At 40.2% G+C, this 19,015-nt stretch overlaps 1 protein-coding gene across 1 annotated transcript; it reads right to left on the bottom strand.

Annotated features, from left to right (window-relative positions):
• Positions 1-14,632: 14,632 nt before the first annotated feature.
• On the bottom strand, positions 14,633-18,803 carry LOC308086761 (caspase a-like; the record flags this gene model as incomplete). Its single annotated transcript, XM_080430409.1, has 8 exons — positions 14,633-14,665; positions 14,779-14,888; positions 15,027-15,164; positions 15,290-15,524; positions 15,620-15,796; positions 15,921-16,117; positions 16,837-17,121; positions 18,794-18,803. The coding sequence occupies 8 exons, from the start codon at positions 18,801-18,803 to the stop codon at positions 14,633-14,635; spliced, it is 1,185 nt and encodes a 394-aa protein (XP_080286535.1).
• Positions 18,804-19,015: the final 212 nt, after the last annotated feature.

The raw sequence follows: 19,015 nt of genomic DNA, 5'->3' as shown, positions 1-19,015 counted from the left end.
CCTTACTCTGCTTGGCCACCTCCCCAGCAAATGCTAGCTCCTCCCACCCCCGATCTAAATCTGAGCGTTGGGATCTAGTGACTACCAGGGCTTCCCTGTGGCTGTCTGAAACACTGTGTGGGGCACCAAAACTGTCAGAAACCTGGAACTGACTTAATAACTCATAGAGTATGGGCAAATCTCTTCCCAATACTACGGGATAGGGCAAATGTGCTACCACCCCTACTCTGAGAATGTACTCCTGTCCATCTATCTGAATAGAGATATCAGCAGTTGGAAAAGGCTTGCAGTCACCATGGACACAGGTTACATTAACCTGCCTTGCCTGTACCAACATATGATTGGGCAAATGGTCTTCTCTAATGAGAGTCTGGTCACTTCCTGAATCTAACAGAGCTTTGCAATAATGACCTGCTATACACACTTTAATCACACTGCCTGAACTTAGTATTGGCTGTTCTGGGGAAGGTGCATACACAGAGCTCAAGTGAGATTTCTTAACAGCAGTAACTGGGCATTCTACCTTAATGTGTCCTGGCTGACCACAGTTGTAACACACAGGGGGATCCTTCCTATCTGGTCTCCTATTAGGGGGATCCTGCTGTCTAAGGGGCCTGGCATCTTGAGATCTATTAAAGTTCCTAGACCCACTAACAGAACCACCCCCGGGATTACCATGGTAGGAGAGAGGTGTAGTGGTTGACTGGTAGCCCTTGGAAGACCTCCGGGCTGCAATGAAGGTCTCTGCCAGCTCAGCTGCTGCTCGTGACGTAACCGGATCGTGCTCTTTGATCCACGTTCGCAGCTCTGGATTGAGGATGCGCAAGAACTGCTCCATGACAATGGCGTCCCCAATCTGCTCCTTGGATTTCTGTCTGGGGTTCATCCACTTGTCATAAAGCTCCTTCAGCCGTGTCTGAAGTTCTTTGGGAGTTTCACCAGCCTCCACTCTACTGGAACGGAATCGATCACGGTAAGTCTCTGGATTAATTTCAAATTTTTGCAAAATGGCTGCTTTCACCTGGTCAAACTGCATAGCAGAATCAATGTCCATGGCTAGATAAGCTGCCCTTGCTTTGCCGGTAAGAAGGGGAACAAGATGAAGAGCCCAGTTGTCCTGGGGCCACCGACAAGCCAACGCGATGCGTTCGAAAGTGGCAAGATAGTGTTCGATGTCTTCATCCTCCCTGTAGGGCTGCATTTTCGGCCCTTTCCAATTAATTGGTGGTGGTGCTGAAGATGCGTGGCTTGATGAAGGAGACTCCGCCCCCTGCTCATCAGGAACCCCAAGAGAACCAGCCCTTCTGGCCGACTGCAATTCCCTGAGGTCAACAGGAGGGGGCGCTGTAGTGCCATCAGGTGTTTGTGCTCCCAGCGGCCTTCGCTCAAATCGGTCCAGCTGGATTTCCTGCTGCAACTGGCCAAACTGCTGCTGAAGGTTTCGCATCCGGAGCTCCTGGGTCTGATTATCAGTCTCCCTCTTTGCATCTCTCAGCTGTTGATTCAGGAGGAAGTTTTGGAAGGTGTGGCTCAGACTCTCCACCGTCTCTGGTGGTCCATCCCCCGTGGCTCCTTCCTCCCCATTCAGGATCGGTTCCTCTTCAACATCCTCTGCAAAAGATGTCTGGTTGCCGCCCTCTTGGCGCGTTCCGGATCTGGTAGTTTTTTTGGTTGTCATTGTGGTTCTGTCACCCTTGATTGCCACTCATCCCACCACTGCCACCATATGTAAAAGAGTTCTTTCTTATGAGGGCTAGGTAGACAGAATGACAAACCAAAAGTTGCAATAATCCGGATTTATTTTTCACAAAAAATGTAGTTCAAAATAGTTAAAAAAAAAAAAAAAAAAAACACAAAACAATAAACTTACATGCTTCAAACAAGCAACAGTCCAGAGACCTAACTGACTCTGTCAGACTGACTTAAAGGGCAGAGCTCTAGCAGCAGCATTGTGCCCATGACTTTCCTCTCCAGGCCTGAGACTAGACTGACTAATATCATGTACCTGTATGGCCTCTACCTAGTGGCCTCAACCATGTCAAAAGACAGGTAACCTCAACACATTCACATACACTACTAGTGAACTAAAACAAAGAAAACATTTTCCAAACTTTACAGAAATCATTCAAATCAATCAAAAGGTAAGTATTAATCATGTTCAACAACACACCTCTTTTCCATCATAATATACCTTATACAGACAAATCCCACACTCCCCTGTCAAATGGTATGTCCCAATTCCCCTACCCCTCCATATAAGGAGCACTGTGGTCATGTGGTACTCTTTTCAGATCCTCAAACCAGGAAGAGGACATGGCAAGTATGGGTGTTTGTTTGGTGTGGTGAGGAGCTTTAAACTGTTGAGATAAAATAAAGTGGTTATGTTTTAAACAAACAATTGTCTCTGTGTTGTTTGTATAAATGAAATGAATATGAAATGAGTAGTATGAAAATGCATATGTTAAACAGAAAATAATGAAAACAATGGAACATGTGAGGCTACAAAGTTAAAGTGGGAAAGGCAGTGTCTGTCTTTACCACAGTGCATTACTTAGATCGTCATTTAACAATTAAAATATCACTTTCAATGGCTGAAATTGAGGTTATTTTAGACAGCATAACTGCTTTTCATTTGAAAGATAAACAGAGGCAAATTTTAAAAAGCCTTGCCTTGGGGAATAATGTGTTTGCAGTCCTACCTACAGGATATGGGAAAAGTGTATGTTTCGGATTGTTTGGAGACTTATTTAACGAGGTAAGTTTGTTTTATCCTATTAGCATTTATAATTATTACTTAATTATATGGAGCATTATACACACACTATATGTCTAGGCCAGGGGTCTTCAATGTTTTCAGGCCAAGGACCCCCTAGCTGAGAGAGAGATGAAACAGGGACCCCCACTACATATTGTATAGATGAGAGATGAAGCAGGGACCCCCACCACATGTGTATATGAGACATGAAGCAGGGACCCCCACTACATGTTGTATAGTTGAGAGATAAAGCACAGACCCCTTTTATATTGCATAAAATTGTTTTTTAGATTAAACTTTTTGGGTTTACTTGGTCTGCTCTTTTTCCACTCTACACCTATACCTCTTTGCCAAAAATAGCAGATCTACAAGCTCCCAACGCCTCGCAGCACGAGGCGTTGTGAGCTTGTAGATCTGCTATTTTTGGCTAAAGTTCTCCTCAGAAAAAGGGATGCTAGGGTTCAAGTGGTTAAGGTAAAAAAAAGAATCATATCACACCAATATTTGGCGGACCCCCTGTAGTAACTCTGAGGACCCCCTAGAGGTCCCGGACCCCCTGTTGAAGACCCCCGGTCTAGGCTATCTTTCTATCTATCTACAGTATATCTGAACAATACATCCATCCATTGATCTCTTTAAAATAAATATATATTTTTTTCTAACTCATTTACAGCTGCACCCTGGGGAACAACACATGGTGTTGGTAATAAGTCCATTAAAGGCACTAATGATTGACCAAGTCAACAGTTGGCTGTCTCACGGAGTAACTGCAGCAGCCATCACCAAAGAAATGTCACAGGAAAGTAAAAAAAGTAAATAACAATAATATTTTTCACTGTTCACCTTCGTACAACCCCCCCCCCCCCCCCCCAATGTGTGCAATTAAACTACAATTTATTTTTTACCAAACAGGTTTATTCAAACAGTTTTTATATATAAAAATGTTTACACACACACATGACAAAACACTACCAAAATATTTATAGACATGGAAAGTTGTAGTGTGAAAAAAATGTTTTAAGTATGGTTTGGTCTTCTTCCACCAAGGCATTCTCGATGGAGAGGTCACACTCGTCTTCATGTCCCCTGAGTGTGTCTTCCAAGATCAATGGTGGTCCTGGATTCTGAAGATGAGGAATAGAATTTGCCTTTTAGCTTTAGATGAGGTGCACTGTCTGACCACATGGTAAGTACGACATATTAACAAAATAAAGAAAAAAGTATAACACAATTATTTTTTATTATTTTATATGTTGTTATTTCTGAGCATTTGATTAGCATAAGACTGTATTGACATCGAATTTCATGGTGCATGTTTTTGTCTGTGTAAAAGGGGTTCAACTTTCAGAGATGAATACTTGAAAGTGCCAGATATCAAGTCTGCCCTGCAGTGCCCAGTTTTGATGCTGACAGCAACAGCCACTGAACATCTTCGAAAAGAAGTTCTGGACATCATGAATTTTACATATGAAGATGTGGCATGCATTTCAGCACTACCAAACCGGTAATAACCTGTCTGTTTTCACTGTTTTAAACATACACCCTGTTCAAAAACACATTGTATTATATATATAAGATGAAATAGATAAAAAACTAATGGCATAATTCACACATCAATTTAAAAAATATTTCTCATTCTGTAGTCCTAATATCCATCTGTCGATGAAGACATGTTCGACATCCAACATGGCCTTGGAATTGGATTGGCTGGTGGCAGAACTAAAAAATGATGGGAAAAATGCAAAAAAAACTATAATCTACTCCCGGTACGTCTGCAGCGCTGCACTATCACATGACAAGAATAATTAATAATTAAATAATTAAAGTTTCTTAACCATCAAAACCATCTACAAATTATTAGATACATATTTCTTTATAGTCATTGTAACATGTGAAGTAGTTTACTACTCATTAAATATATATATTTAAAACTGATGTCATAATTTTTTCTTATCTGGAAGGACTATTGGAACAGTGGCAAAGGGCTACAAGAAGTTGAAGAAGGCTTTGGGGCCCAATGCTTATGTGGACGGTTGTGCCGGTGTGAAAGGGAAAGTCCTTGAGATGTTTCACAGCCACACTGACAACCGCACACAACAGCGAATACTCGAGACTTTCAAGAGGCCAGACAGCAACATCCGTTGCGTCATAGCAACGGTTGCCTTTGGTCTTGGTGTGCAGGTCGACGATGTTCGCCAAGTGTTGCACTGGGGTCCAGCTGTAGATGTCATGAGCTACTGGCAGGAAGTAGGAAGGTGTGCCAGGGATGGCCTACAGGGGAAAGCAATCCTACACATCTACCCCCAGTCAGTGAGTGCCAAGTTCATTCACAAAAGCATGACTGAGCTAATTGGAGCAGTCAAAATTGGCTCGGAATGTATGCGGAAGAGAGTACTGGAGTACTTCTTATTGCCCGAAATGGCAAGTGAGGAAATACCTGCTGCATGCAACAATCGTGGTTGTTGTTGTGTGTGTGACACAAGACTCTAGAGAGGTCACTATTTATTTTAACTTTCATTCAATCCTTAATTAACATGTAAATACAGGCAAATGAGTATCCTAAGCTGGAAGATTAAACATAGTCTAACACACCTTTTTTTTAATTCTGTGTCACGAAGATCCCGTCGGTCATCCATGTCCTCTGCCAGCCGCATCATTTGGTGGGCACATTTCTGAGGATCCCGGATCCCTTGCATGCAGCTGAAGTCCTGGAACCCCTTGTGCTGTCTTCCTGGTAAGTATTCTAATAGTCCATCCTTGTGAAATTCTTCTACAAATGTGGCTATGTCTTCACCATACCTATTTCGAGAAGATGCATGCACACTTGTAGACATGAAGTTTCCCAGTCCGGCCTCTGAAAACAGCCTGTCCACCTCCTTTCCGAACGAGCCAGACAGCTGAGCACACCGGGCAATCTGCTTATCTGTGTAGTTTCCTCGGGATCTTTTAAGCATGTCTGTAAAAGGAAAAAAAACATGATGAAGTTATACAAATAAAATGATTATGTCAGAAGAACACATTTATAAAATGCTCAATGAAGAGTCAAAAGTAAAACCTTTGAACTCGTTGTTCAGAAATTCGTTGACCAAATCCAAGCCGATGTTTCCCCCTGGTTTTCCCTGCAAATTGGCAACACGATTCCAGATCATGTCCTCTTGCAGTCTCTCTGGAAGGTGACCTTCGATTCCTTGAAAATATAAAAATATTAAATAACCAAGCTCATTATTTGACAAGGATACTCCTATTTCATCACTGATTACACATATAGTGATATGTGAACCCATAACACAAATAAGATATTTACAGTCACGTGTAAAAGTTAATCTTACCAGTCAACATTTGGTGGGCGATGATGAAGTATTTTGGATGCTTCCGATTCCAAAAGCTTAGCAGATCCATTTTCCAAATTTCTGTCATTGCTTTGCCATCACCCTCTCTCACAGCATCTCTTCGGGCCAGATGGGACAGTCCCTCCCACAGCACTGCTTTTGAGTAGTTTTGTACATGGTCCTCTCCCTGTGCACCATGCAAGCATTCCTTTGAACAATACCATGTCCCTGTTCAACAACACATGTTAGATGAAGTTAATTAATCATGAAAGTTTTTCGATAGCTTACATTAGAACAGAAATGCCTTTTATGATATGCACTATATAAAAAAGTGTACATTAAGTGTGCAAGTCTACACTCTTTCCTTACCTATGGTCTCAAGCCGCACTTCTGGGGTCAAGCATTCAAGGTGATACCACTCGTGTCTCTTACAGGCGTCCATCAGCTGGCACTGTACCATTGTTCCGCCAAGACGCTGGTGACAGTAGCAGTACACACATGCCCCGTTTTCCCAGCATTCAATGCTGCAGAACCAGTCACCCTTTGGTATTTTCTCCAGATCCACACACGATGGGTGGAACCAGCTGGAACCGCACACGTTGCTGCAGCACTGCACCATCTGCTCATCCTTGTCTTTCAATTGACAAACAAAAAAAACAAATAGTAACAATAGCAAAGGTTATTATAATGTCATCTTTATAATAACTTCTACAATTTGTATAAACGTCTTACTCCAATAAGTACATATAAACACAGTTACCTTCTTCACATGTGCAAAAGGGAAATAATTCTGCACTTTCGTCTCCTTCTACCCACTTAGTAGAAGCGACACGTCTGATGTCCTCTTGTGCAGGTGGCATCCAAGCGAAATCTACAACCTGCCTGGCGAGGTTGTTTAACCACAGTATTTGATCCTTGGTCTTGTCTGGGAAGCCCTGGGGTGTCTGGTCCACTTTGTTGAGGTCACACATTGTGGTGGCACACAATGTGACGTAGGCTGAAGTGACAAACTAAAGAGAGCATAATGCAGTTACACATAGAGCAAACAGTATTCTGATTTCTGTCATTACTGTTGTATACCCCCTGCCACATAGAATTTTTAAATGTATTTTATATCCCATCATCATATATATATGGTTTTTTTTTATGTTGTACCTCAATGAAGTCCCACACATGTTGCACATTTTCCTTCACATTCGTTTTTAGGGACTTGTGGGAAAAGAAGCCCTTCAGGTTCGACAGTGTTCCTCTTGAGCCTACACTATTCTGTTTGAATAGGAGGTTCATGGTGTCCTGTATAGAACAAGTTATTTGTCAAATATATAACAAACATTGACAAGAAAAGTGTAGTAGTAAAAATTGCTAATTATAGCAAGTGTGGCGTTCATATTGAATATATAATGACATTTTTTCTCCATCTGACCTGCAGGAGAATCATGTCTTTGTGAAATTCCTGTGGTGCCTCCACAAGTCCTTCAAAACGTTTTTCCGGATCACTTCCATTGAGCCTGGCGTCACGGCAGTGGACCATTCGCTCCACGCTTAGCCCATCTCCACAGCAAAGTATCGGGTAAGGTTCCCCGCTTAGGTCTGGCACAAATTTATGAAGGGAATCCATGATTTCTAGAACTCCCTCTGTTGTGCTGGGATTTGAGGGTATCACCCCAAGACTGACCTAATCAAGTTTAGAAAAATAGGCTAACTGTAAACAAATAAATAATGGCTGGAGGAAGAACATTTTACATTTCTGGGCACAAAACCAGCACTGCACTTCATTTTCAGATGATAAAGAAAAGAGAGATTACTATTAAAATGTTATCCCTTATTCATATATATTTATTTTCTTACCACTGTGCTCTTTTCCTCCATTTGGCTTGTGTATCTGTGAAGAATGTGCTTCACAACCTTTGGTTTTGTTTTATGAAGAGCCGCCAGATTGTCACTGAGGATCCTCATGACTAAAATAGTCATGCGTTCACGAAGTGCCTCGTAATCCTTTGTCAAGAAACAGTGTGCATTTAAATGTCATACATTTTATCCTTTGTTTTGGGTTAAACAGGATGCGGCTATGTGTGTTCAGTGCTTACTGTACATACCTCTGGTGATGGCAGGACCCGGTTCAGAGGCACATCCACTGCCTTTTGACCTTCTCCATGAAGATGGCCAAAGCTCACTTTATTTTGGTGGGCAAATGTTAGTGCCCACAGCAGGAATTTGTTGCCATGTCCAAGGCGTTGATGTTTGACATGTGCCGTCAACTGTAGAGAAGAAGATCACTTGATTATTTCTTTGATTAAAATAAGCTTTAAGAAAGCTGAAAGACACGCACAGCACAGACCTGATAGGCACAATGTTGTATCGGAACATTTATCAGTAGAAAAAGACTAAAAATCCACACATAAGTGTTATTCTCCCATATGCAAGTAATTTAATAGTAATGTTTCCAGACACCAGCCTCCTCTTATCACCTTCTGTGTAAGCTCACAGGGGAAGGTCTGAGGAGGAGCCAGGTGGCTTGAAAAATTAACATTAAATTACTTACCGCCTTATACTGGTGTGTTTTTTTTTTTGTTTGTGCTTGAATTATTTGCTCTGCATATGTTTTCGCACATTAAAGGAATGGTTAAAACAAAAAAGTACTTGAATGAATTCATGATTTATTTCTTTTTGCAAATTAATGAGACAATAATTTGCTGAGCGGGTGTATTTCCAGCAGAACACTCAAAGAGATTCTTTTGAGTCTCCTACCGGATACATTATCATCTTTTCGCCTGTCAACAAATCATTGGTTAAGGACAAAAAGAAAAACATATCCATGAATTCAAGGCTTTGTGGGGTGTGTAGTTGATAGAAAATAACAAATTTTAAAGTAATTCCTTTAACGTACATTATTATATATTTTTTAATATTCTGTTGTATTACTGAAATATATTTTCATTATTGTTTAATTTCACTTCTATTCTCATTATTATATCCCTCACAGTTGTTATTAAAGTGTGTTATTTACCTGCACATTGTCCCATGTCAGTGAATATGACTTCCCCCTTGAAAGTTGACCACCGAATGACAGTGTCCTTTTCACACCTTTTGGTTTCTAAAGGTGTTAAAAAAGAAATACTCAGTAATGGAATATTTTAGTTGCAGAGGTATATTTTAGATTAATTTTAAAAAATCCAATTTTATTAATGGTTACAAACCTCAATTGATGCCTTCCACAACTTCACCTGGTCATCATGGCCACTTCGCATTCTGTCTACATTGCCCACAGCCGATTTGTGGGACTGACTGATTCCCAGGCAGTTCAGGGTCTGGAAAATTTTGTGAGAGCAGCCCTGTCTCCACAATTCTACTCCTAAACAGCTCTGCACAAAGTTGAGTTTCTTCTGGCCCGCTGTAAACAGGATGACTGACATTACCAGCCCTGTCCTCTTGTCAATCAGTCCTTGTGCTTCAGCCTGTGTCATATGCCTAAAACAAATATGATCAATGTAATATTTAAAATACACTAAAAATGTCAGTGTTTGTGTTACCTTAGAATTATACAAATACATTTAAAATAATTTATTACAGTATCATACCTCCTCTGATTGTCTTCAGTCACTGTATGATGGCTGGTGATTCTATTGGCCTGGGGGAACATTGCCCTGAGGCACGTTAAGGTGACTGGGCCCTTCCCCTCCCCCCATTCCAGGCAGCTCTCCCAAGAGAATTCAGAGATCACTTTAGGGTCAGCATTCCTCCTGAATGGCCCATCTTGATCATCCACTAGTTTCTTCCTCTACAAATAAAAATGAATGGTCAAACACAATATCTAAAGGAAAAGATTAATATAAAAATATTAGCACAAACTTTAGAATAAGTTGAAATATTTTAAAACTTGTTTAACAAAGACACAACTTGATTATGCCCGTTGATGTAAAGTAGATCAATACTTTTAAATGGCAGTTCTATTTACAAAAGAAAAAAAAACCACAACTAAATAATTAAAGTGTAATAACAGAAATCAATAATAATCAAAACAAAAGAAAAGTTAAAACGTAATGGAAGACCTTGTGTTGAATAACTTAATTAAATCCCTTTCATTGTGTATTAACAGAACATAACCAAACAAATATGGAATACCTCTTGCTGAATCACTTCAGAGACGCACTGAATGAAATCCCTTTTGGCTGCATCAATCCTAAGAAGCGTCCTGAATAATCTGAGGTATTTGCTTTGATGTAAATACGTGTAGGCCTGTGCTTTAGGTCCTAATGCAGTGGGTGGTGGTAGGTCTTGAGGTGGAGAAGCAGATGTTGTTGGTGTTGTTTTCCTTTTAGGGTTGGGAGATCCTGTTGATTTTGAAGGTGATGCTTTATATTTAAATGGAGATTTATATGGAGATGGTTTCCTTTTAGGGTTGGAAGATCCAGTTGATTTGGAAGGTGATCCTCCGGATTTCAATGGAGAAAGTGATGCATAGGTTCTCTTTGTTCCTACTTTACCCTTCTTGATGGTCTTTTTCCTCAGATACCAAGTACAACTGGTGCAGATAAAGGTGTTTGTATCAGGGGAAAATCCTGGGAAGACTAATTTCGATGTTCTAGGACTTGTCAAAGTGTAAATTGATCTTCTTTGGTATCCATGTTTTGTTTTCTCAAATAACAATCCACAATTTGCACACGTAGAATCCGGGTAAGCAGACGCCATGGTTTGTGTTGGTCTAATGCCTGATTGCTCTGATTTCTTTTATGCTGAGCTGTGAAACCCCGGTGAATAGGTAAACAGATGTGTTCACTGGCGCAGAATCAGGAACTACTATTTGGGAGAAAGCATATAAAGAGGGTGCAATTCAACATCTGACCAGGGGTGGCAGCACGGCTGCCGGTGTGACTGACACTTCCGGTTACTGTAAACAAAGCGAAGAAGATGCACTAAAATGGAAAAACATTTACTAGATCAACTTTTTGAGGGGTAGTTTCGCTCCGTTCCTAAAATTTTATGCTCCGTTCCAAACTTTAAACATCCGTGCGGCTTGGAATCTACCATTAGTTTTGGGATACAACATATACAAAAGGGTAAACAGCGGAGCCTTGGCGGACGTTCACCCGATTCTGGAAGGTAACGACATAGAACCTCATCTCGGAGCTGTATAGCGGAGTGAGAGGTTCTTTATGGAGCTACATTTACCATAGAGATACATACAGTGGCCGAACATTTATGTTCGGCCACATTTATTGTATTGCGGGTCGTCTTTAGATCCCATATTCTGAGAGGACATTGAGCCCTCATTGGCTACATGACCAGCCAATGAGGAAAAAGTCACACAAAAGTCAGGACTAGCGACAAAAGTCAGGACTAGCGAGTGTAGTGTTACCAGGTTTTGCAACCTGGTAAAAATAGATTAATGAAAACTGAATGATGAACAGTTGAACCGTAATGAAATTGTCATTTTATGGTTTATTTTTTCCCCTCATTCTCCAATCCAGATATATTTCCTGCCCAACTACCGGTGAAGAAACATACCTACTGTGACCAGTGTGGAAAAGACTTTTTCACAAGCCAGAGCAGTAGTCTCAAACATCACCTGATAATTCATACAGGAGAGAAGCCCTACCACTGTGACCAGTGTGGGAGAGGGTTCAGCCAGAACGATGCTCTCAAAAACCACCAGGTAATTCATACAGGAGAGAAGCCTTACCACTGTGACCAGTGTAGGGAACAGTTCAGCCAGAGAGGTACTCTTACAGAGCACCAGATAATTCATATAATTCATACAGGAGAGAAGCCCAGTGTGGGGAACGGTTCAGCCGGAGCAATACTTTCAAACGTCACCAGATAATTCATACAGGAGAGAAGCCTTACCACCGTGACAAGTGTGGGGGATGGTTCAGCCGGAGCAATAATCTCAAACTTGCTTTCTTACTGTGACTTTTGTCATGGCAGAACTGCGTTTGCGCCAAGTTTGATGTGGATAAGAACAAAGGTGAGCCTGTGGCCGTTGGGGGCCCCTGAAGTGGTCCCTGGGGTCCACACGTGGTCCACACGTGGTCCCTGGTGTGGCTATTCTGATGGCAGTCCCCTGAACAATGTTTGTGCCAAGTTTGGTGCAGACTGGAGCAACGGTGCGCCTCGCAAGCCCGGATGTTATGTCTGTGACGCCCAACGGTCCACTGTCGACCCTCTAGGCAATTTTAAGATAGGATATTTTACAATAATAATATGGTACGGTTGTCACAAAATCACAAGTCACACCTGGACTAGCTTGTCTCACCAAGTTTGAGAACTTCTGACTGAATGGGGCAGACAGGAGAACTGAGCTCATCTCTGTATAAAAGGTCCTATGAGCCACAGCAGTCATGAACCTACCTTGTAATTTGCATTACAATCATTGCCATACAAGTGATTATGAAAAGGTATGTTATCATTTCAACCAGAATATTTGCAGCAGATTATCTTGCTGCACCTGAATGTCTGTTCTGTTGCTATGCTAAATGTTTCTAGTTGTCTTCCTTTGACTTCCCCAGTCTCACAGAACTTGGTCCTAAGTTTGGAAATGGTACCAGGGCTGACACCAAATAATGCTGCCACTCTGCATAACGGAACACCAGCTTCCACTTGTCTTACTGCACGGGCCTTATCCTGAAGGGACAAACGTGGCATCTTTCCAGTGTTGCTATTTGGAGCATACACAAACTCAACAAAGTTGCAGAACCCATGCTCAGGTGCCAGTCTGTCCCTGCTCAAAACTAGAGTGATTACCAAGAGAAGCATATTGGGGGATTTTGGCAAATTTTTGGGGGCCACTATCCACACATTTAGCTGTGTTGCTCATTCCACGAATGCCCGATCCTTACAATCTGTACCTCGTTGTAAATGTGACTAATCAACGATAAAAATGATATCAAACACAATACCAATTGGTATTATTAAAGGGGAGAAACTATCGACCGAAGTTAAGTTTCCAGACTTTTTGTGGGCATATATATGTATGTATGTATGTATATGTATGTATGTAAATCATTCTAATTCATTTCCAAATGTAGGCCTAAACAAAGATTTTAAACAAACCAAACACATATAAACACAAAATACTAGTATTTTACTATAAGCTACAATGGTGATGTTCACTGAAAATAAATGATATCAACAGGTATGAGTTGGTTGGTTTTAAAGCTGCCATGGTTGAGATTAATGCATTTTCGCAACTAGACTGATTGAAAATGATTCCCCTGTACAAATACAGTCAGAGTAACATTAATTCTTTATTAGTATTCATGTTGAAGAGTTTAGTTGTATTTACATTGAACACCATCACAAATTCAGAATAAAAACGTTTGAAGATAACCCGAACCAAAGAAAATGTAATCAACCCTTTCACCCTTACGATTACTCCCTAGCAAAATTTCAAATGTATTTTCTTGTCTGCAACTTAAGTGCACTTTCTCTTCTGTTTACTCATCAAGGGAGTAATTATACAGAAGCAAGCTGCACACATATCAATTTATACATCCTGGTATAAAGGTTCAAATAAATGAAAATGACCAAAATTATTATTGGCTCTCTGACCTAAAAGCAATATAATTCATAATGCTGCCTCCACTGCTGCCTTTACTTTTATAATATAAATATGATGCATAAACACTTGCATGATTTTCCAGTTTTTCGTCATAATAGTATATACTTCCCCATACATTTCTTGGAATTACATTCTGGAATAATATTTTGTATAGTTAAAATAAATCTGTTGTGAACTACTTTCCCCCCACTAGAAACTGGGCTAAAGTACAATGTGGGTTACAAGTCTACAAGATACACCACAACATTAAGATACCCATATACCTGTCAAAAATGTAAATGAAATCCACAATCACGACACCAGAGGCAGCTCCACTGATCATGTCCAACTCAGATTTGACACAAACAAGGGGTTGAACTCATTCTCCTGCAATGCAACAAACATGTGGAACGCCCTACCAAAAGTAGTGAAGGAGTGTAAAACCCTTCTCAGTTTCAAAACTGCCCTAAAAGAAATACCTTCAGGAGGCTGTTATTCCAAACTGGTCCCTGTAAAAGTCATAACCTAACAACCTAACTAGCTTTTAGTTTGTCCTTTTTTGTGTTTTTTTCTTGCCTTTAAAATGTTCATATGATGTGCTGCATAGTAGTGTATCTGTCTGTCTTTTAATGTCTCCATGAATTGAGTACGAGAGGATCCAATTTGAAACAAGCCATTGTGGCTTTCCTGGGCAATCCCATTTAGTTGACCTTGTAATGTAAACTGTACTTCCATGTGCTTTTTTTCTCTGCAAAATTATAAATAAAGTATTCAATCAATCAAAGGTTATATAATGGATAGCTACTGTAGTATATAGCCTCTGCGATGTATTTTACAAATCTAAATCATCATGATATAGAAATTCCATTTCAAAGCTTTCTGTTTTAACAGAGGTGTCTCAGTAGCCTGGAAAGAGGTAGAAGTATTTTGTCATAGTGCATCTGTCTTTGGTGGGCATCTGTCTCATTTTTCCGAAGGGATGTTCTTCAAAGCGTCTCATGACCTGTGGGGTTAAAACAGTGTATTAAAGGTACAGTAGTTGGACTGTAGGCAATAGAGCAGATCATACATGCATTTACACTCAAGTATTGTTCATCCTTGCTGTTGGATAGATCACAATGCAAAGCAGTGAAATTGTAGTCGATTGCAACACTTGCCTTCATGAACAGATCCTCAATGTGCTCCTCATGGGCAGACTTGTGGAATATCTCAAAAATGTACTTGATTAGAAAAGATCCAGTTACTCGATGTCTGTATGAAACAGTATCTGCAGGATAAAATAATAGAATGAACATCACATACAGTAGATGTTTTTTTAAGTATTTAAGTATCATCTAGGATTTAATTTACGTAGCTATTTTTTTTTCCTCCCCCTATTAACTATGAAATGTTAAGACACACTCACCTGGGGTGCATGAAAGGAGGGAGATGAAGTCCTTTTCTTTGTGTGCATGAAAGGATCCATCATCCTCTATGCCTTCTGTGTCAAGGTAAGCATCACTACCAATGTCACCATCAGGGACAATTGCGGATCCATCCTTCACTGAAACAAGAATGTCTTATTTTTAGTTACACAGAAAACAGTTGTCATGACACTGGCCAGGACAATAGGTAGGAAAACAATGCAGCGCAACTTCATGGGTATTCCTATTGTAACCAGAGCATCACCTCCTCTGCAGGCCTGGATGATGATAACCTTGGGTTTGTTCAGCAGAGCCGGACAGTTCTGTGTGTTCAAGTGTGTGTAGAGATTTTCAATTGGGAAAACGTCATTATTTCCCGGTGTCCAGTGGACGCCTTTGATGACTCCCAAATCCCCATGAGACATGATGACGACAAAAACGCTGTCTGCGCCGTAGAGACGCGGATCTTGCGAAAACGTCTTGACAGTCGAGTCCATCTCCTGTGACAAAACATTAAATCAATCAATTAATCACTAAATTACATTAAGTCAATCACTCTCTACATCAATAATTTCCCTTGTTAAGCCTACAGTACCTTCCCACTGAGATTTCTGTGTTTCACCACATCGTATCCCAACTCATTGAGCAACATCAACATGTTCTCCTCATCTTTATCAGCACCATTCCTTTTCATGTAATGTAAATCAAACTCCACATTAGTGATTAATAAGGCCAGGCGGTTCCTAGAGGACTTCTCACGCACAGGGTAAATCTGTGAAGAAAACAATTGTCCGTACAACAGAGTAGAATATTTAGAATACATACAGCTAGCAGATACTGTACATCTCTTCATTGTGTTATTTCAAAAATGTGTGGCTATTGTTAGAATGACTTACGTTTGGATTGTTTAGTTTCTCCTTCTTGAATGCATCAGTACTAAGGATGAGTTTGAGGGGCATTTCATTACCCTTTGCATCCTGGGACGGCATAGTGACTGTGGGGGCCATTTCACTACCCTTTGCATCCTGGGACGGCATAGTGATCTTGGGGGCCATTTCACTACCCTTTGCATCCTGGTACACTTTTGGCAGAGCTGGAAATCACAAAGTATTGTGTCAGTGGCTACTTGTGTAGTGTATAAAGATACAATGCTAGTATAGCACACTTAACTGAAAAGCATACATCTTTTCTTGGTAAAATGCAGTCAGGACCAGTGGTGGAATTAAAAAGTACTCATATCTTTTACGTAAAACTATCAATACTGCAATGTAGATATACTCTGTTACAAGTAAAAGTCCGTAATTCAAAATTACTTGAGTAAAAGTACAATAAAAATGTACTTAAAGTACCAAAAGTAGAAAGTACTCGTTATGCACAATGTCCAATTTCAAATGAATAAAATGTATACAAATATTTTGAAAATAGCTATTATATATAATAATAATATAATATCTACAAGCTCACAATGCGTCGCATCGCAACGCATTGTGAGCTTGTAGATCGGCTATTTTCAAACGGCCGACATGTATATAGGGCAGAAGTGGTTAATGGACTATGTTTTGTAATAATAATCAAAATCTACAAAGTAACTAGTAACTAAAGGTTTAAAATAATTGTAGTGGAGTAAAAGTACAATATTTGCCTCTGAGATGTAGTGGAGTAGAAGTAAAAGTTCAAAAAAATTGAAATACTCCAGCAAAGTAAAAAATACCAAAAAATTGTACTTAAGTACAGTATTTGAGTAAATGTACTTAGTTACTTTACACCACTGGTCAGGAGACATTAGCTGTTTACTGAAAGACCCGAACTGACCTGTCTGGGCCGGTTGCTCTGCTGAGGACAGACCCAGTTCTGAGAACAGTGAAGGGTCTCTCTCCTCAAGATGAGTGATCAGCGCGTTAGCAGACTTGTTTCCTTTCTTCTTAATAATGTCGACGAGATCACGTGCCTTGTCAGTTTTGGTAAGGTTCATCTGAAGTATTGCTTCTTTCTGTCCATCGTTCAAGAACTTATCCTCCAAGAGGTCGTCCAGGAGCTGCTTGAGTAGTGGAAGTGACACTTTATCTACAAATGAACTCCGGATCTTGCTAAGCTTAGCTAGGAGAGAGATGAAAATACAACAGGTTAACAAGACATAAATCAATTAAAAAAAAACACTTATAGCCTATTGAGTCTGATAAGACTGCGGCTTAAAATATGAAAATTGCATTTTATCTGTCAAGCTTATAATAATTCAAGTTGTCTGCGCCAGACCGAAGGCCGGAGACTATGTTTTCACTCCCGTAGGCTGGTTCACATTATACAGTTAATAGCTAATCAGGCACCGTTGGACCAGTCGGTGTGAAACTTTGAACGCACACTCCCAGTGGGCCAAGGAAGTACTGTACAGCCACAACCTAAGTATTTAAAATCAGCATCATTGTGGTGCTATAACAGCCCGCTTCAGGTTTTGAACTGTAGCTTATAATCAAACACAATTTGTGTTTTTTTTTCTTCAAAACACACTTTTTGCTACTGCCACAGATTTTGTCCAAAATACATATTATTTCTGTGGTCACGTGATTAAGATGTAGGCCTATCTGTCAAATTGTTTTCCGACTCCATTCCGCTTGGCTACAGTTGGCTTTCAAAGTTTGCGGGAGGGGCTGGTTTTGCATAAAATGGCACAAATCAACTGAAACTTGCAATTGCAAATGAGCTATCATTGTTACAAGCAGTTGCAGTTCCTTCTCGACAAAACCATGAAAACCACAACTAATGACAATGAGTCATCACCAAGCGGGTTTTGGCTTGGTGAGATTGGCGGCATGGGGCGGCAGTGGCTCAGGGGTAGAGTGGCCGGGTAGAGTGAACTGGAAACCGCAAGGTTCCCAGTTCGATCCCGGGCTGGGGCGCTCCCCTAGAGTTAGTGTCGAAGTGTCCTTGAGCAAGACACTGAACCCTTAATTGCTCCCCATGAGCAGGTTGGTGCCTTGCATGGTTTCCTCTGCCATCGGTGTATGAATGTGTGTGTGAATGGGTGAATGGCACAATCAATGTAAAGCACTTTGGATAAAAGCGCTATATAAATGCACCATTAATCCACTTCTTAATTCTTCTTAAATAATTGATCAAATAAACTAATTTGATCTAAATGTGAATATTAGATATGGATAAATAACTGAAAGGATTGCTTTCTTTTTTCTTTCTTTCTTTTACTCAGACAGACAACAGTAGCCTATAAGTAAAAGTCCAAGGGCGAGTTGGACATTAAGTAAAACCAAACCAGATTAACTTACATTTGTGTTTAGATTATTTGGCTATAACATCATACAAGAAATATAGGCTATAGTTTCCATCATGAATTTGATGTAATGTTAACATATCAATCAATCAATCAAACTGTATTTATATAGCACATTTCATACAGCAAGTGCAACCCAATGCACTTCACAGATCAAAGGAGATGTTTTTTTTTTAACATTAACGAAAGGAAAAAGGACAATCAATTGTCCTTTTTCTAAATAAAATAGGCCTATAAAGCATGAGCCTGTGGTCTTTACCTAATAAAAACAATAGTTCGGCTATTTTTAAATGGCCGAAATGTATATAAGGCTGAAGTGGTTAATATATGTTTTGTAATAATAATCAAAATCCTCAAAATAACTAGTATCTAAAGTTTTAAAATAGACGTAGTTGAGTAAAAGTGCAATATTTGGATCCTAGATGTATTGGAGTAGAAGTAAAAGTATTGGAAATACTCAAGTAAAGTACAATCAATCAGTCTTACCTGCTGCCATTTTCCACTACTGTAGAAGCTTGAGTCGAGAAAACGATATTGTTCAAATCTATCCTTGCAGTTAATGACAAAACTTCTCAGACGTCGCAAACAAAGTTGAAACAACAACATAGGTCTTGCAGTGGAGAGTAGCCTATAGACAGTGCAAGAGGGTTGTATTTATAGGTCTGTAAGCTCTCCTTTACTGAAACCCTATTGGCTGGCAATGTCCTT

This window comes from Gymnoscopelus braueri, assembly GCF_963280865.1.
Source record: "Gymnoscopelus braueri genome assembly, chromosome: 6".
Classification (NCBI taxonomy): domain Eukaryota; kingdom Metazoa; phylum Chordata; class Actinopteri; order Myctophiformes; family Myctophidae; genus Gymnoscopelus; species Gymnoscopelus braueri.
Note: the sequence above shows the minus strand (reverse complement) of the source record. Positions and strands in the feature narration are given on the sequence as shown.